This window comes from Myxocyprinus asiaticus, chromosome 29 (genome assembly GCF_019703515.2).
Source record: "Myxocyprinus asiaticus isolate MX2 ecotype Aquarium Trade chromosome 29, UBuf_Myxa_2, whole genome shotgun sequence".
NCBI lineage: Eukaryota > Metazoa > Chordata > Actinopteri > Cypriniformes > Catostomidae > Myxocyprinus > Myxocyprinus asiaticus.
The window spans coordinates 16,323,785-16,344,603 of NC_059372.1; the positions used below are offsets into that span (position 1 = coordinate 16,323,785).

The 20,819-nt window shown below is 39.6% G+C and overlaps 1 protein-coding gene across 1 annotated transcript in view; it reads left to right on the forward strand.

Annotated features, from left to right (window-relative positions):
• LOC127420348 (calmodulin-binding transcription activator 1-like) overlaps positions 1 to 20,819 on the forward strand; it is a 578,857-nt gene that overhangs the window by 34,445 nt on the left and 523,593 nt on the right. Inside the window, exon 3 of the mRNA XM_051662561.1 lies at positions 482 to 585. Within this exon, the coding sequence (XP_051518521.1) occupies positions 482 to 585 (104 nt within the window). The remainder of the gene's footprint in view (positions 1 to 481; positions 586 to 20,819) is intronic.

Here is a 20,819-nt window from a genome sequence, read left to right on the forward strand (position 1 = left end):
GCTTTTTACTGTTCTTTCTAGAAGTCAGGATCAGTGTGACTGTGTACTTTATTGGGTAGTTAAAGTCTTAATAAAGCTTAGCATCAGTCCCCCTTAAGCCTTTGAGAGTGGACTTCCACTACTGAAACACCTAAAGTCTGATGATTCTCATCACAAAATGTCACAATATTTCTTTTCTCCTTACAGTACCCGTGGCCCATTAATTTAGATTTCCATTCATTTAAAGCTGTTAACTTGCCTTCATTCTGCAGGTTGCTCAATAGCCACTCTTTGCTGGCAGAATAATTGGAGCCAGTTAATTTATGATCCTCGCTATGTGCAGTGTATGAAGAACTGCAGTGGATAATCATATTCTAATATTTAATCATATAAACTAGCTATTGTATTTATGCACTGAGATCTATTTATTAGTGTGAATGTATCAATAAATTACAACTGTTGATTAATAGGCTTTTTGTTGCACTCTCTTTTTGTTCTGCAGATGAACACGGACATTTGAAAATATACCTGCCCAAAAAGCTGCTTGAATGTTTACCAAAATGCTCTACGTTGCCAAAAGAGAGACACAGGTGGAACACCAATGAGGTAAGGTCACCTCTCTCTGCCATCTGCTGCTGTCTTTTTTTAACTCCTGCTGACTTATAGAGATAAAACCTTGTTTATTTAAAGCAGTGAATCGGACACAATGTGTTAACAGAAACCTCTCTTGAGGCTCTGCCGTCACTTCAGATATTAACAGCAACTGCTTGATTGCCTTATTTTTGTGGCAGGAGGAAGTTGCTTTAGATCTACCACCCTATTGTCCTTACTTTGCTTTTGAATAATTTTCACAGGCAGGACATAGATTGAGTATTTGGGGGAACAGCAGGTACATAAAGCTTTCAGTATATTCCAATGTCTTATTTTCACATTTTTGCAAATATAAATTTGTAGTAGTTTATGATCTGCACATAAAACATTTATGTTTTGGCGTTCATTATTTCAAATAGTATTCTGTTGCTTTTGTGGTGGCAAATTGCAGAGCAGTTTGTAAGTTAAAATTTCACTGTATATCATAGTTGGCCATCTGTTCCAGCACTACTTTTATTCATAGATGTTTCAATTCCCAGGAAATATAGACAGGATATGATTTTTAAAATGCACCAACTGGTATGACAAGAGAGAAATCCCAGATAGACATTTTGGTGCTAATTTAGAGCAGAACATGAACAGGAAATTCCTAAGACTCTCTTCATCTAAGGCTCCTTTATTTCCTCTGAGTCTGGTTCAATCTCTCTGTAGCTGTGGAGAGCTTAGTGGTAGTATTTCTTGTAACATTTTCAAGATTCCTTGAATTTTTCCCAGGTTTCAAAGCACTGCGTGATCCTTTATTAAAAATGCAAAGATAATTAATTTGGTAATGAAAAATAGTTTATGATAGAATCATGCAAGTTGTTTAGCTCAGTTCTGTTGTTTATTGGCTTTCAGTAGATGATGGCATGCTATTTCATATCCCTCTGTGCCACCGCATAGAAGCTGTGCTATCTTACAAACCCATTTACCTTATAATTTACATATGAAAATGTGTTTAAGCACATTTATCAAAGACTGAAGGTATTTCATACACAATGCATAAAACAAATAAGAAATGATAACAACCCTCTTAGATTTTCGGGATTGAAAATGAAAATGTAAAATGTTTTTATTTGTATCACGGATGGAGGAAAGATTAGAGACTGTTTGCTCCAGCTGTCCTTGACCTATAGGCCAGCCGTTTTAAATTAGTTCATTTCTTTTCAGTCCAACTACTTTATCATAAATGAGACGGTGACTTGCTTGATTTTAGAATTGTATTTGTTGTTCGTGTTCAGGCTGTTGTGTGGCGTGGCTCCCTCTTTGCAGAGGCTGCAGGGAGATTGAAACTAAACATTGTTTCACTGCCGTAAGCTGGAGGGATTTTAAATGAGTCTGTTTCTCTGAGGAGATTCATAAACTTATAGCTCAGTGAAGGCAATACAGTTTTATTACAATTGATCCCAATGAAGCACGCATGAGTTTTACACATAAACTGACAGGCACCGATATCATCAGAAAACAAGCAACAGAGGAACTGCATGTGCATGTCGAGCATTTTAAGGCTTTTTCTTAGTTTTTAAAAGGTTCATTCCTCATTTTTTAAATTAATGACATCCTCTTGTGAAAGCTGGTTAAGAGAGGGATGAGAAGCGCTCTGGTGGGTTAGTGTGTCGGCCTCGCTCAGTAAAATCAGAGCACTTGCCATAGCTACATACATAACTCACATGTCACCTTTACATCAATTTCAGCTCTGTCAAAAGTCCCCTGTGACAAATCACTGACGTGGCCCTCTTAACGGGATATTTATGAATTGAATACACTGCTTTATCCCTTTGCGTATTCTTTATGAGTGACAAGTAGCTTTTTTGAAGGGAGAGTGGTATGGATATGAATGACAATGCCAAAATAGACATTGAAAGCACCAGCAACTGAATGTTTATGTGTCATTTCAGATTCAGCTCTTTATGTTTTCTCTCTGTGCTTCTGGTAACCAGAGACTCAGTTTCGTTTGTTGAATAGTTCATCTTTGAAGTGCAAATATGGAAAGGTGGGATATGATTGTTTGTTTGGGTTTATTTCCATGTAATATGTTGCACTGCTTAGAGAAGTTATAAATACAGATTTCTAATGCACTTGTCATTCAAATCCTGCCAATTCACATCAGGCATTATGCATGTATGAGCATAATTTCTCTGAGAATTCTAGTTGGAGATGATATGAGGAAATGAGAGAGTCAAAAACATTGTCTGAGATGCGGCTGCCTTCCTAATTGAAGCTGATGTTTTAACGTGTTTGGCCTGCGGTATTGTGCTTGCAGTCAAATTTAATTAAAGGAATATTCCGGGTTCAATACAAGTTGAGCTCAATCTACCGCATTTGTGGCATAATGTTGTTTACCACAAAAATGTATTTGGACTTGTCCCTCCTTTAAAAAAAAATAAATAAAAAAAAAAAGAAGCAAAAATCTGGGTCACAGTTAGTGATGCACTGAAATTAAAATTCTTGCCCGAAACCAAAACCGAAAATTCTGGACACACTGGGCCGAAAATTATTATTTTAATTTAGACTTTGTTTGGAATAATTGATCAAATTCTAAATGTTAGTATTAGGGTACACTGAAACTATTATAACTATACATTAGAGCCCGACCGATATGGGATTTTTGAGACCGATACTGATTTTAGAGGGGGCAAATTCACCGATTACCGATATGGTGGCCAATATAGTTAATTTTTGATCTGGAATGAAAACAGACCTTTTCTATGTGGATTTTTCACCAATTTTGCACCGATATGATTATGCAAAGGTACTCAGAAGGCTGCTTTCTTAAACAAATATTTTTATCAAAGAACATTTGACATTATTATTATAATACAAGTCAAGTCAAGTAATTTTTATTTGTATAGCGCCTTTCACAACACACATCGTTTCAAAGCAGCTGTACAGAAGATCAGGCATTAACAGAAAATGAAACTGTAATATCTATAATGTCTTAGAGTCATCATTGTGTCATTGTGTAGTTCGATAAAATACGATTGTGAATTGTGTTTAAAAATAAGTAATTAAATAATAATTGTATTTAGAACCCCAGTGAGCAAGCCGAAGGCGACTGTGGCAAGGAACTCAAAACTCCATAAGATGTTGGTTAATGGAGAAAAATAACCTTGGGAGAAACCAGACTCACTGTGGGGGCCAGTTCCCCTCTGGCTAACATCATGAATATTATGCCAGTATTACTTATGCATAGTTCAAGTCATGGTTTAAAATGATTAAACTAAGTAAGTGTTAAGGGTCAGTGTTTAAACAAAGATTTTGTATGAACTGTAAGATTAATGACTAATGTCTTTGAAGTCCATCCTGGATTAACTGCAGAAGTTCACATAGATGCAATTGTCCTTGTTAGTTGGCTGATGAAGGTTTTTTTGGCAATTAATTGATAGTCTTTGTATTACATTTCAAGTGTGTAGTCCATTATTAGACTGAGGTGATGCAGGCAGAGATCAGATAGGTGCATCGCAGTTCAACCTTGCCGGTAATTTCGGTGAGGTCTATCCTAAGTCCAAGGTTCAGGCAATGGCATATGATGTATCCCAGGTCTTATGGTTGGAGTTGGCATCAGTTCATCCTCTGAAGTCCATCGTAATAGACTGAAGTGATGTTTGGCAGGCACCGGCTGCTATTAGTCATCATCACACAGTGACACGTAGCAGTGGAGTCCAACATGAAGCAGGAATGGAGCTGGATCCAGCCGGTTCTGGTGACTTCAAAATAGGAGTCCCGAGGTTGAGACAGGGAAACAAATAAAATAATATTAACATAGATGCCATTACATTTATTGCAGAGTTATAGATCACGATCAATGTTTCTGGTTTCTGGTTCTGGCAGATCTAACTAAAGCAGCCTAATTGTGAGTTGATGGATAAATTAGGTGTATGACTGGCTAAATAGATGAGTCTTTAGTCTAGACTTAAACTGAGTGAGTGTGTCTGCATCTCAAACAGTGTTAGGGAGACTTTTCCATAGTTTAGGAGCCAAGTATGAAAAGGATCTACCTCCTTTTGTGGATTTTGATATTCTAGGAACTATTAACAGGCCAGAATTTTGCGATCGTAATGAACGTGACGGAACATAGCGTGGTAGAAGGTCACTTAAGTACTGCGGAGCTAGACCATTCAAAGCTTTGTACGTAGTTAACATAATTTTAAAATTAATACAAAATTTAACAAGTAGCCAATGTAACGATGATAAAATGGAGCTAATATGATCATATTTCTTGGTTCTAGTCAGCACTCTGGCTTCTGCATTTTGAACCAATTGAAGTTTATTTATTGAACTTGCTGGACATCCTCCCAGTAATGCATTACAATAATCTAGTCTTGAGGTCATGAACATATGAATTAGATTTTCAGTATCAGCAACAGAGAGCATGTGTTGTAATTTAGCAATATTTCTTAGGTGGAAGAATGCTGTTCTACAAACATTGGTAATTTTATTTTCAAAGGACAGAATTTAGTTTTTTTTTGTCGGAATTGAGTAGAAGGAAATTTCTGGCCATCCAATCTTTTATTTCATTGATACACTCTGCTAATTTGGAGAATTGTGAAATCTCATCAGGTTTTGAAGAAATACACATTGTCAACAAAATATACATTGTCAACAAATTCTAGAAATGAACACTGAGAAAATAAAGAATAAATAAAAATACAATAAATAGCTAAATAAACATCAGTACTGTAGTGTAAAGAGGAGGCGAGAAGCAGCTTTCCTGGTTCAGGTAAGGATTTATTTTCTCTCTGCAGTACAATTACAGTCTCAGAGTCTTTGCGTTATTCACTAGGTTAATCTATAGTCACACACCGCTTCACAAAATAAATTCTCATCATTTGTAATAAGAAAACTCTTTGCTTTTTATTCGGCTCTGTGGTGCCCAGGCTCTCTCTCTTCTACTTGCGGTGTGGCTCTATTTATGCCGCTCTCCCCGTGCTCACTGAAATTAGAGACAGGTGTTAGACATAATTTAGCTCAGGTGTAAGCGTCCTTACCGCTTTCTCTCTCTCCGGAGAGATGCTTGACCACGCCCCCGCTGCCACATATCCACACCGCCCGACTCAGGCTGGGGTGGCATCCGGCCTGCCTACCACTCCCCCCCCATTCCTGGAAAGGAAGTCGGCGACAGCCATCTGCGCCCCCGGTCTGTGGACCACCTTGAACTTAAACGGCTGAAGAGCCAGGTACCAACGGGTGATCCGGGCATTGGTATCTTTCATGCGGTGGAGCCACTGGAGTGGGGCGTGATCGGAACAGAGGGTGAAGGCCTGCCCCAACAGGTAGTATCGGAGAGTGAGGACCGCCCACTTGATGGCGAGACACTCCTTTTCTACGGTGCTGTACTTAGTTTCCCTCAAGGAGAGTTTATGGCTAATGTACAACACCGGGCGCTCCTCCCCCTCCACCACCTGCGAGAGTACGGCCCCCAGCCCCCTGTCTGAAGCATCTGTCTGTAAAACAAAAGGGAGAGAGAAGTCCGGTGAATGTAAAAGCGGCCCCCCGCAAAGTGCAGCTTTAACTTGCGTGAACGCCCGCCGACACTGCTCCGTCCACTGGACCGGATCTGGAGCTCCCTTTTTAGTGAGATCAGTCAGCGGGCTGGTGACATCCGAATAATTAGGCACGAACCTTCTATAATAGCCAGCCAGCCCTAGGAACTGTCTCACCCCCTTTTTGGTCTTGGGTCTCGGGCAGGTCGCAATCGCCGCTGTCTTGTCAATTTGGGGATGCACCTGCCCGTGGCCCAAGTGGAACCCCAGATACCGTACCTCCACCCGTCCAATCACGCACTTCTTTGGGTTCGCTGTGAGTCCCAGCGCACCCAGAACCGCCCTCAGATGTTGCATGTGCCGCTGCCAATCATTGCTATAAATGATGATGTCATCTAAATAGGCAGCGGTGTAGGCTGAATGTGGTCTGAGGATTCGGTCAATGAGATGCTGAAACGTAGCCGGGGCCCCAAACAAACCGAACGGAAGTGTCACAAATTGGTGTAATCCAAACGGTGTGGAGAAGGTGGTTTTCTCACGGGAAATTGGTGTCAAGGGGATCTGCCAATAACCCTTCGTCAAATCCAATGTCGAGTAAAATCGAGCAGTGCCCAACCGATCGAGCAACTCATCAACGCGAGGCATTGGATATGCATCAAATTTAGACACCGCGTTGACTTTTCTATAATCCACACAGAATCGCACAGACCCGTCGCTCTTAGGCACTAGAACAACTGGGCTGGACAATCGCTGTGGGATTCTTCTATTACCCCCATATCGAGCATTGCATCCAATACTTCCCGAACAATTTTCTTCTTGTGTTCGGGTAATCGATAGGGGCGGCTACGTACCACGACCCCCGGCTCGGTCTCGATGTGGTGATGGATGAGGTTTGTACGTCCCTGTAGAGGGGAGAACATATCCGCAAACTCCTGTTGCAACCTAGCAACCTCCACGAGTTGACTCGGTGAGAGGTGGTCTCCGCAAGTGACCGGGGTGAACTGTTTATGTTTTGAAACCACCTCTGGTCCGAGCTCCGCCTTCTCGGGAACTACCGTAGCCAACGTCACGGGAACCGCCTCCCTCCACAATTTCAGGAGATTGAGGTGGTATATTTGATGTGTACCCCCTCTATCGGTTCATTTAACCTCATAATCGAGATCTCCCACTCGTCGTGTGACCTCAAAGGGTCCTTGCCACTTGGCGAGTAATTTAGAGCTCGATGTGGGAAGCAATACAAGCACTTTATCTCCCGGTGCACATTCCCTTAGCTGAGTTCCCCTGTCATACAGTCGGCGCTGTCGTTCTTGGGCTTGGAGCAAATTCTCCTGTGTTAGCTGTCCCAAAGTGTGGAGTTTTGCTCTAAGATCAAGAACGTATTGAATTTCATTTTTGCTGTTTGAAGGTCCCTCCTCCCAGACCTCTCGCAATACATCAAGCACGCCACGTGGGCGTCGCCCATACAGCAACTCGAATGGGGAGAAGCCAGTGGAGGCTTGCGGGACCTCTCGTACTGCAAATAACAGGGGGTCGAGCCATTTATCCCAATTTCTAGCATCGTCGTGCACGAATTTACGAATCATATTTTTGAGGGTTTTATTAAATCATTCCACCAGGCCATCCGTTTGAGGATGGTATACCCTGGTGCGAATCGATTTAATATTTAACAACTCGTACAGTTCGCGTAGTGTCCGTGACATAAACGTTGTGCCCTGATCGGTGAGGATTTCTTTCGGAATCCCCACCCGGGAGATTATTTTGAAGAGTGCCTCCGCAACACTGCATGCTGAGATGTTGCGAAGAGGCACTGCTTTCGGATATCGCGTTGCATAGTCCACTAGGACCAATACAAAGCGATGTCCGCGTGCTGACCGTTCTAATGGCCCGACAAGGTCCATTCCAATTCTCTCAAAGGGGACCTCGATCACCCTGTCTACAGAGCCACCGTCAGCTCAGAGTCAGCTCTGTAAACAGTGGAGTCGGAGCGCGCTCTGCTGGACACCAATTCTAAAGCATTGTTTTCTGCATTATATGTTCTGAGAAAAAGTTTTCATATCTGCACATATCGGTAAACATATACGCTGATATACTGGTGAAAGGCTAATATTGGCCGATAATAAAACCTTAAACCTTAAAACCACCATACAATTAACAATTCAAACAACTTTACAGCTCAAGTAAGGGAAGAGTTTTAACAGAAGATTTGACCGTCCAAAAATTGGCCCCATTCACTGCCATTGTAAGTACCTCACTGTAACCTCGATTTTTGCTTTTTTTAAAGAAAAGGAGGGATGAGTCCAAAATAATTTTTGTGGTAATCAGCATTATGCCACAAGCTGTCAAATGAACTAAACTTGTATTGAACCCGGAACATTCCTTTAATGTTTTATAGGAATTGATTTGTGGAATATCAGCACTTGTCAAATGATGTCATCTACAGCCTGGTATGATGTGTCAACTAACAGAAAGGTCAGAGTAGATGGATTGCATAAACATGAAACAGTGATATTTCAGAAAGTGATTTTGTGTTGTCCTTTAAATTATAGGGTTAGTTCACCCAAATATATATATTTTTTTGTCATTTATTCACCCCCATGTCATTCCAAACCCATATGACTTTCTTCCATGGAAACAAATGGAGAATGTTAATGTATTGGTGGAATGTTAGGAACTGACCACCTCAGACACCATTCACTTTCTTTTTTATGGAAAACAAAATGCAATGAAAATGAATGGTGACTTCTCTTTTTCTGTTCCACAGAAGTCATACATGTTTGGAATGGCATGAGGGTTAGAAAATGATGGGTGAATTTTCATTTTTGGGTGAACTATCCCTTTTACATCAACCGGATGCATGGATTCTCAAAGCAGGGAAAGAGGCCATTGCTATGCTGTTTCTAATGTATTGTGCTTCAGGATAGCCTGTACAATGAGCAGGGAAGGCAACCTTCTCCAAAAATCAAGGGCATTTGTACATCATTTGTGCCAGGCAGACACTGGGGCTGGAGTGAGTTACTGATGGCAGACTGAGAGGGATTAAGCAGTCTCATTGCTACTGATTTTGTGATTCTTGCTGAATGTGACACCTCCTGTATTTCCTCCATATTCCTCCTGCTTTGCCACAGTTTTTACTTTGTTTAAAATTTTGTGTTTTTTGCTTGTGTGAAAAAATGTCTTAGTAACCATTCAGGGTTCAATTTTGTGTGTGATCATGTTTTTCTGAAAGTGACTGGATTTTGTGAAATCCTGCTACTGTTAATTTTCACACTGGAAATTTCTTTGTTTCTTATTCTTACCTTATTTACAACTGAAATCAATAGCTATTAAAACTGTCTTTGCATGAGCTATTTAAAGGAATATTTCACCCAAAATGTATTCAGTCATTATCCATTAATCCATTAACTGCATAAAAGCTTTTTTTTTTTTTTTTTTTTTTAATATATACCAAATTAAATTCACATGATATATTTTTCAATAAAATCATTTTATTTCAGTCAGACAGGGACAATAAAGTGGCTGGAGTTCAAAAAAAGAAATGGGCATCAATGGGTGCTTCCAGTGAGTGTAGAAAGCATTGTTGATTATAATGGGAGCGATCTAGTTTTGTAGTCTGATATGACTCACCACTCACGTCCGGTGTAGACTCTGCGTTACATTCACTTGACTTTCTCAAACTTGGTCACATCACATCAAGTTTCTTGCTTTCACTTTAAGAAAAGTATTTTTTTCCCCTCTCATGTAATGTGCTGTTCTCCATATTCACTGGCAGTAGTATTTGGATGTAAGCATAACTTCTAATGCTGTCCAGACAGGTCAGGCTACTGGAGTGCAGAGGCCATGTTTGGGAACCCGTCTCTCTTCTGCTGGATGTTCAGAGCTCATGGACATATTTATATAGTCTTCTTTTCCTTTTCCCTTGTGTGCATTCATAAGTAGAATGTGAGTTGGAATACTTTTCAAGCATTTGCTGGAAAATTAGATAAACCAATCTGCTCAAAATGAGGGAGAAGGCAGAAGGAGAGAGGTGGTGTAAAAGAGGTAACGCACACATAGGCAGTGAGTGAGATTTTAAGGAAATATGGGCCAAGGATTGACAGTTCACCTAACTGGAACAACCACAGCACCACAACAGAAAAAAGGATTTAGAAAGTAGCAGCATAACAGAATTTGAGGCAAACATGAAAACTAATTAGAATAGGGATCTATGAGATCTGACAATGGCTTCCATGAACAGAAATCAAAGAGCATTGTCAAGTTAGTCCAGGTCAGATCCTATACAAAAAGATATGTGAAAAGTTAGTCAATGAAGACTTTGGCTTTACTGGCGTAACGGTTAAATTGCTCCATATGTGGGTAGTATCATTGTTATTTTCAATGAGCACAGTAAACAAAGTTTTTTGACACACCCCAAGATACCTTTGAAGATTCCTTCTCAGTTTCTTTTCAATTCAAAAAACTTTCAGACATTTGTTTTGACAAGAAAATACAGTATTTTTCAAGAAAGGAAAACCATATCTGAACCCACATAGAACAATATTTCCAAACAAGGTCAAACTCTGGGTATGGCTCAAAATGACTTTTCTCACAAAAGCCAGGTTTAGGAACACACTCTTCATTCTGCCTAACAGTGTCCTTCTCCTGGTGGAATCGCATATGTTTAGTTAGCTTGAGAATCCGGTTCAGGTATATGTCAAACTTGTAACTCTCATCAAAAAAGGGCTCTCATGGGGTGTCTACCATTGTTGAAAAGTGTCAGGATTGCTGGACCGTAAAAGTGCTGGTCTCTGGAAGGGACCCTCTGGGAGAGGGAGACAGGCAGGAAAGAGGAGCTAAGCTAGTGTGACACTCAGCCTCTAATGAGTGGCAGGGACTAAAGACCTCTGAACCTTCTCTCAGCCCTGAACTGAAGCTGAACTGTGGGATGAGCAGCTCAGTCCTACTAAGGACTACACATTTAATGCCCTGTCATCAAGACTAATCCTCGCTGACTGGCACTGCCATGGCATGGTGCCCACGTGCAGTATGCCTCTGCTCCTGCTGGGGTGCCATAGTGGACACACATGGCACTGGAGCAGTCCAGGGAGAGTTGTGGGCAGAGAGAACGGAATCATCCGGTTACATTCACGTCCGGTGGCAATGTCCAGGGAGAGGGTTCTGATTACGCAGGATGTGGAGGGGCTGTAAAAAAGAGAAGTTTGGCTCACTGGGCCAGAAATGACTGCATTTCCCCCACCGAATCAGAGACAATATGATACCTCTCGTGAGAGTCAATGCACCTGCCAGTGAAACCCATTTACAGATTAAATACTAATCAGAGCAATCTTCTGTTTTTGATTACAATGCACCAAAACCCTCTAGTGCACAAATGTCCTGAAGATTACAATAGAGGGGTTACATTCATACAAAATGCTTGTTAGACACATTAGTTCCTCTAGAACATTCCTCATTTAAAATTATATCTATATTTTTCAGCCTGTTGACAATATTCGATACATATCTCGATAATTATGTATTTGCTCTGAAATGGTTTAAAAGTTCTTTAAAAAAATTTGTTTTATCCAAAAGTCATTGAATAAAAATCTATTTAAAAATAATAGTTTGCAGGTAATCACAGCTGTGCTGATAGATGAACGAAACAGCAGGACTGGAAGTGCGATATTGCTTTTATACAACAGTTTAACGAAGAAGTAAATAAATAAGTAGGGAAAAATAAAGGACTGTCTCATAAAACGCTCTTGTGTGTGGGACTACTTTCTTATGCCACAGGATCTGCCATTGCTAGTTCAAAGATGCGTCCAATCTTCCGTTACTAATTTTAAAAATCACACTTTAGAACTAGTAACGGCCTCTTAGGCTGTTTCTAACAAGTTATTGGAGAAATAAGGACGTGTGTGTGTATGCATGAGAGAGAGAGAGAGAGAGAGAGAGAGAGAGAGACTGAGCATGTGATTACCTGCATCTTTTACAATGATGAACATGCTGCAGGTGTTAGTTTTACTCTGTTCCTCAGCTGTAGTGTGGTAATAATCTGCTCTGATTGTGGAGTGATGCTGCCAAACATGCTATCGGTATTATCCTACATGTATTTCACTCATGTTCTGTTGTCGGAGAGAAAACATGGAGGATGCCAGTTTCTTGGGGAACTCTTATTTTGACACAAACACATTAAGCGTTCTCTTCTCCACTATTTTGAAAGTTTATGTCTTCTCCCAACCCGGAAATTTGGGGTATAAGGTAGGTGCCCTGAGCGTGTTTGCTGTGATCGGCAGTAATGCTGAAGCTTTTAGTTTCACTCTATTTCTCAGCTATAGTGTAGTAGTAATCCAAGCAATCACGCAGTGAGAGACAATTCCGGATGACTTCAAAGAAAATCTGGACTGACCACACACAGTTTGTCAACGTCAGCTCAACATGCTCATAGCACACACAAGACAGTCTTTTGTTGCCACCTGCTGGCTCAAATTTTTAATGTCACAGGGATGAATGAAAATTCACACATCTAGCTTCTCTTACACATCTGCACTGCTCTTACACATTTGGAATACAATGGACACAAGCGGAGTGATACAAACAGTAAAGCGTCCCAATGCTGATGGTGTGAGCTATCAGCACACTTGGAATGTCTCTCGTCCAATCAGATTTGAGGACCGGAACTAACTGTTATATAAAATAATATAATATTGAAGTATGGTTATTATTTTGAGGATTAGATTTGTTTTATATACAAGTAATGTATTTCTATCCTTTTTACTTCACCTTCACCTAGGGCTTTTATTTTGACACTGAATGTGTGTGTATTTGACAGTTTACAATGTTCCGCATCTGGTGAAACACTGTAATCTCCTCCTTTTTTATTATACTGTGCCATGTTTGTAGATTTGTATAATAACTTGTAGCAGTTTCTAATGTTAGGAATTGCTCGAATGTATAAACCTGCAAATACTTTTCTTTCACAATGCATGTGAATTGCTCTAAAAACACGAGCCCATGAGCCCCACACATGCAAAGAACAGCGCATCTCCCGTTTATTCTGAAGCACACACAGACCATGTTAATCTGTCTTTAATCGCAGCCTTTTGTATGATTTTTTATTTATTTTTTATCTTCCTATATTCCTATATATTATCTTATCTATAGTATGTTTTCTTTTGCCGTGGAGCTGTAGATGGGGGAGCACCAGTGCTGGAAAACGGTGCATGGAACTGCCGTTTTACATTAAGCCGAAAAGTAAGTGCAGCTTCTTTTTTGCAATGTTTTTCGAGTGGAACATGATCTGTCTGCAGCACTGGTGCAGACGCACTTTGGTCGGAGTGGAAGAAATGCGATTAAAGCGTTTTCATGGCAGTATAAAGCGATTAAAATAGGAGTACTCCACATATCTTACTGCAATTATATTTAATCACAGTATTGCCTTAAACGCATTATAATCGCATTATGAGGGTGCATGTAAACGTAGCCACTGTTGCACTTTCAACATTGCTCTGTTTTGAGTGGCCCCACATAGCAAGGTAGACTCAATTAATGATGTGAGTTTGAGGGTTGGGCTATCTGTTTATTCCAACCAATGGAAGAGAGGCATGTATTTGGGAAGTCTGTTTTTAAATCATTTAAATTAATCATTAATTTAGCAATTTCTATTTGGTTCCACTAGTGGCACAGAAATGACACTTCACCTTGACCAAGAAGTCAGCCTCACACTTTGTTATGTCACCCTCTGCCAGGGTCCAACAATAAAGGAGACATTCTTCCTTTTATCTCTGTCTCCCATCTGAATCTCTGAGACCCCCCACCCGCCAGCCCTCCTGTGGAATCTGCGTCACATCTATTCAATAACAGTTTCAGGTCATGGCTTCAATTATTTCCACTCTGCTGTACATTTGAAAATATAATTACTGTTTTGTGAGCAGAGACTGAACAAATAATAAAAAAAACCTGCATATGAAGAAAGAGAAACCTTTAAGTAACCTTTGTGTTGCTAATTTGTAGTATCAACTAATTCGAGGCGATGGTTGAGTTACTTGCAACGTGTGCGTCTAAATTAAAAGGCATGATGTATGACAATATGAAAAGTAGTACTTTTGATTATGCAATGAATAAATGAACAAGCATAATTCTGAGTTTATTTTCACAATTAAATAACATTAGTACAGGTTGTGTAAATGCTTTACAAATAAAAAACGTATGCACAAACTTGTCATTAGATTCACAAAGTAACTTCCTCTGACATAAGTTCTTTAAGGGAAAGTGATCAAAAAATGCCCTGAAAGGGTTACATATTTGCCTTAATATATCTTTTAGGTTAGCATTATATTACAGCAAAGTTTTAACTCTTCTTGAAAAGACTGAAGTCCACAATTAAATATCCAATATCAGCTAAATATCCAATATTGACCAATGCTGATAAATAAACAAAAATACAGCATCTATAGCAGAGTTTAGCACTATCACAGAGTAATACAATTTTCAGTACCATAGTGAGGGTAGTACTGCATCCTTTATGTTGCAGACATATTGACTTCCAGTGGCGTCAAATGCACACACAAATTTTTTCTTTCAGAAAATGAATATTTTCTTTATACCAGAAGTGGCTGCTTCATTTTGTTCTTATTATGGATGCCAAAGTGTCTGATCCCAGACTAAAATCTACCTTGGCAGAGATCTGTTCCATCACTGGATGGCCAGCGTGCTGATGTATTTGCCTGTCTACGCCTTTCGGAGGGCAGACCGCTTGTTATTTAGACTGGTAACCTCCACTTCTCTGCCTGCTTCTTTTAGTTTCAGTGTCTCTATTCCTGAGGGCCTCCCTTTCCCTCCCACTCAGGCAAGCCTGAGCTCATTAGAACATTCCCCTGGATTAAAGTCTTTCTTCATGGATTACAACAGTTAAGATGTTTGAACAGTTCCTGTCACAGAGACAGGTATTTAACTTTTAATGACCCTTTGGGCTGATTATAGTAGTTTGATGATTTTGGAAGCCTTCTGCACATTTTTATATTCATATTAGTTGTAACTGTTTGATATATCTTGCCTAATCGAACTCTCAGTCTACCTGTGATTGAATGTTTATCTTCTTTTGATGTTGTAAATGGAACACTTCTCTCAACTGTGTCTAATTAAAATTGCCCCGTATGAATTGCAAGTGTTTACCGAGAAGTTCATAAGCCTCTCTGGGGCAGTCAGTGGTAATTAAAGGTCATGTTTGCTTGTTTGTTTTTGGTAAAAGAAATGCTTTAACATTTTTACCAACAGGTGTCTAATGCATGACTAGAATTTGAAATGCAGTGCTCAGGGGCTTTTCAGGTTGAGATGCTGAGTCTTCTCAAATATTTGATTTGAGATTAAAGTTCAAATGCCACCCTCTTCCTCTGGGGATCTCTATTTGCATATATAAGCTGCATTTCATGTGCACATCACTAACATTTTCTGTTATTTGTTTATTGATATGGATATATATTAGTTTATTTCTCTTTATTTCCTGTTGAATATTTTATAATGTTAAGATTGCTGGCAGTATCTCATTTGGAAACTATGTTTTTGAAAACTACTTTCTTTTCTTGAATTTAACTGTGTTAATATCTTCTCCTGCATAATGACAGTGATGGGTGTATGGTTTTGGTAATGTGTAGTGGGAGAATTCATAACTCAAACAAGGCAAGTGATCAGGTTTTTAAGTCTTTTTAGGTTTGTTCTAATTTTTTTTATTTTATTTTTTTTTCAGATAATTATTTTTTTGTAACACTTGATAGTAGGGCTGAAACAATTAGTCGACATTATAGAAAACGTCGACAATTGTTGACAAAAAGTGTCATTGCCGAATAGTCGTTTGATCTCATTTAACATAACATGAGATCACATTAAACTCTAATGATGACACGTGAGAGCAGCACTGCAGCTCGCACCTGACTGAGGAGAGGAAGTATTACACAGCTCACATATCCAGATGCACTCTAAACTTTCCAAACAGCTTCAGGTGATGTTGATCGCAAAGTATGAGGGAATTATAATGCAAAAATACAAAATAAGTAAACACAGAAGCACTCTCGTTATGGAATAAGCGGAGCCGGAAAACCCGGCATTAGATTTTGATGCAGACATAAACTTAATGCGTTATAGTTTTATTAAAGTTCAAATAATACAGAAGCAGATCATGTAAATAACTACAAACTCCGAAACTGCCATTTCTCTGTGCGGTCAGCGCCTCTTCTATGAATTGCGCGAATGTCCTGATCTAAGGGGGAGAGATTGAAACTGCACCCGACTGATGTACACTCTGTCGCGGGGACGTTTGCCCCCTCACGCGCACTTGCTGCAGCTAGATTATAACGTGATGGCTAGCGACTTATTGAATCATAATATGTGTCACTGTGTGTTTCTTATCGTGAAGAAAATTGGCAACACGCAGCTTTATTAATAAGATTTTTTTTTTTTTTTTGTGAGTTAAAGATGGATTGAAGTGAACAGAAAGGTGAGAGAGGGTAGTCTTCGCCCCATTATACACTGCAACAAAATAAGTTTTTGTTTTGGCTTGTTTTCCAATATAAATATCTAAAACTCCTTTAAAACAACGTACATTTACTTTAGCAGCTATACTTCAGAAGAAAAAATTGTTATCTGAGAATGTTGAATATAATACAAATATTTTAAAATATCTAAAAATCCTTTAAAAAAAAGATGCAATAATCGCCGAATAGTCGAATAATCGTTCTATTAATCGTTAGATTAATCAATTATAATTAATTGTTTGTCATAGATTCGGCACTGGAATCGGATTGGATGAGACAATATATGTCTGAAGCCATTGCAAAATAGCTAATATATGTACACCTGTGAACCACATCAATTGAATTCTATCCACCTTTTTCTTGAACATGGAAGTTTACTACAATTTATAATGAAAGCCTGTTTCACTTTCCGGTCACCAGTGTTTTCACTTGCATCGACATATGGTAATGTACTGTTTAGCATATTAAATTAGTAAAAACTGGCAAAAAATAAATAAATAAATAAATCATGTGGCTCCATAGTGCTGATACTTTAGACAAAGTGTCGTGATTCGTCCATCAAAGTTTAAGGGACTGGGTGGATGTTGTGAAGCTATTGATCCAGGTTAGTTATATTAATATTATAAACTACAACAATTTGAGTTGTTAAGACAGCCAACAACTACTCAAGTTGAGCCTGAACTCATGTTCATGTACAGATTATATCACAGCAGGTGCTCTGAAGGTCAGATTACATATTATCTAACATATTATGTGGTTTGAAGATGTTTTTATGATGATTGATTATGATAAATAATATGCAATCGCGAATGCGCTTGCCGATTATGAGCAATAAACTATATTGTTTACATCGCAATGCAGCGTGGGATTCTGACTTCGTCATAGCATAGAAGCATAGAAGTTTCTAAAAACCTAGCCCTTCCACTTTCCCAGCACCGGAAGTGGTTAGAATGAGTGATGGACGGAATGGGAGAAGGCTCAAGTAGACTAACTAGTTTGTAACATGTCCGCATTGCTGCATCAAAAAAAAAAAAAAAAAAAAGGATATTGTGATGTTGAAAAGACTATTTGAGCAGCTGGTTCATTATGACAACTGATTCAGTCCCTCTTTTGCTGGTAAAAAGCCGCACGAATGCAGATCGCACAGGTTTCATCGTATGCCTCTGAGCACAACCTAGTGTAATAACACCATTTTGATTGCACATGCTAAAGGGTGAATATCACTGTAACACATGGCCTTTTGTGACTTGCTTTAACATCTGAAGTTTCTACAGTACATCTAGGCTTGTTGGATGTAACATTTAGAAAAATCTCCTTCATGAGTGCTTTTATAAATAAAGTCGATTTTCTGATTCCCAAGTGTGCCTGATGTTGCTGTAACCTTGTTGATGTGTAATAGGGAGTCAGTTGTGCAGTTTAGGCCAAGTTTTGCTGTTGTCTGTAATGAGAACATACCTGTGGGTCATTTTGGGGTCCTGAATGCTACAAGAACTTTTCAGTTTTCTAAGGCAGGGGTCTCCAGTATACACCTATGACAGGTGTGCCTGCTCAAAATTGCATGACCTCTATTGTTGCACATGCAGGTCTCTTCACCTCCTATGGGAACTTATAAATTGAACCCAGCTTGTGCTTTCATATTTTATTGCACGCCACCCCACCTCGTTCTTTCTTTTCTCTCCTCCCCTCCCTTCCTCTCATCTTCCATCATTCACCCCTCTCCCTCATGTGTTCAGTGAGGTGCAAAGTTATTCTGAGGTGGAGAAATAGATTTTTACCTTTAGTTTTGAACTGCCATGCCATGCTTGTGATTGTGAAAGACTACGTTTTTTTTTTTTACAAGATGAAAGGAACAACAATGCTATTATTGTAAATAGCACTTATTTGCATGCTTGTCTCAGTGCATTGTTTTGCGGCTAATATTTACAAGAGTTTGAAAGTAAGTGCCATTGTGTTCTCAGCTCTCTGGATCAAATGGCAGGGGAACCAAGGTGCATACACTGAAGCCTGATGTATTATTCCATTTCATGGAGTCTGCCAGCCTAGCTCGCATACCACGGTAATCCATACCCCTGCCGCTCGCCCCTACTTGAAATAAATAGGATTGGTATCTGTCTCCCTGACTCTCAGAGATGAAGTGATTGATGGATCTTGTACAGGATTAATTATTGAAGCTAGCGGTTTCTTCTCACAGACAGACTACTGCCAAGCGCTGCCTAGAAAATGGGCGTACACATAAAACCACCCTTCGTTTATGAATATGATTTTTCTTTGAAGATGTAATATATTGTTCAGAATTTAATAGACGTTATTTGATTGGTTGTCTTTATTTCCTTTCAAAATTCAAAAGTCTTTTGAAGATAAACTTGTTTGTAAAGGACATTGACCATTATTGGTTGTTCTTTTTCTGTGTTTTTTTTTTTATGTCTTGAACCCATATAGCTGCGATGAATCAAGGCTATCTCGGCTTTCTTACTGTCCTGGTTCTCATGTCCCTCAGGTTTGGTCACATGCTTGATTTTTTTATTTCATCCTGGTCAAACACAGCCGCTGCACGTCAGTTAGTACCAACACAATACTTTTTTCATTGCCAGTGGAAATGACCTCATCCATCTATCCCAATAGGGCCTGTCTTTTTTTAGCTGTTTCACAGGAAGCCCTTCACATCCACACTATAAGCAGTAACATGAGAGGATCCATGCTTTGTGGTTGGGAGCTGCTCCATCAGTATGGATAGAGAAGGGGTGTCGACTGCAGAGGTGGAGCCTGTGATTCACAGAGACTTCGCTTGACTCCTCTGTCCTGGTGCTTTTCTTTTGGATCAGTAGGAGGGAAGTTCTCGCCTAATCAGTGGAAGGGCATGCGGGCCCTTCTGCTTCGCAGGATCCCTCCTCTTTTTTCTTTACTTGTTATGTGCTGGGCTTTGATCTTTAAAGGTCCTTGAGAATGAGGAGCCAGCGTATTGGGACTCTATGCTTTTGAATTCCTGCCCATCTACAGCTCCATCTAACGGACATCACTGGACAAAACAGGCATTCCTGTGTTCTTTGCTCTTTCTCTTTGCCCTATCTTTTCTCACCTGTTCTTCACTCACTGTTCACTGTCACTTTAACCCCTTCATCTTCTTCTGCCTAAATAGTTTGCATGGTTTGCTATCCTCCAGTGGCACCGTTTGTTTTGAACCATGATATATGCATTTGCATTTATCTATCGTTTTGTGAATTTTTGCAAATTCAAGGAGGCAGTTTGCACTAACAAATGCACTTTTTCCCTGTTTGCAAAACCCTCTCCTTGAGTTGTAACAACAGGTTGCAAGCATTCATTGCATAAGTGTAAATATAGGATTTGTCGAACCAAGAACCTGAGCCTTGGCAACACAGCGGTACTCCCTGGACTCAGTGCTAACTGGACTGTCATTAAGGTCCAAGTTAAAGATTGTACTGGTGTCAAAATCTGCAGTGGTTTTGCCATACCAACATGATATTTAACAGATCACATTATTCCTGTTTTGTACTGATGTAGGTAGATGGCAATAGTAAGATATTTATTTTCTACTGTGAAAGGTATGAGAATGCAGAATATGGTTAGAGTGGCTAAGAATGCCCTGTCGTCACACTTGAGATATAAGATCTCCTAACAAATTTTACAATGTTTCTCTTACAAAACTCTCATCTCTCTCCAAATTATAACTTAGTAATAAGCAGCTTATGTCTGCTGAAATTCATCAGCTTTTCAGCAAAGTACTTAGATAATCAGGTGATGGAATCCTTTGATCTACAGCCTCGTATATAATTGGACCTCATGTTACTTGTAGTGCTGTCTGTGGACGGCAATGGATGACACTACCTGACCTTTACGGGACTCCAGTATTCTATTATATCACAATATGAAAGGTCGCTCTTCATCTTCTGTTTTTATGCTCTTAAATGTTACTTCTGCCACACATTGGTCAGAGTCATGAAACCCCATGACAGGTGTCCTTCATGAAGGTCGTTCCCTGAGTTTTTGTCGTGCACTTGGCCCACGTCCACCGTAGATGTGAATGCCAACTAAAAAGGCTGACATGGCCATAATCGTTAATACCACTGGTTGCTACTCATTGTATTTATAGGATGAAAGAGCATAGTGATTGCTACTCACTCACAGTATGTCACTGCTTTAATGTTAGATGGATTGGAGATGAAAGATGTTACTTTTAGTTGACAGCAACAACTGTGCGAGGCGGGAC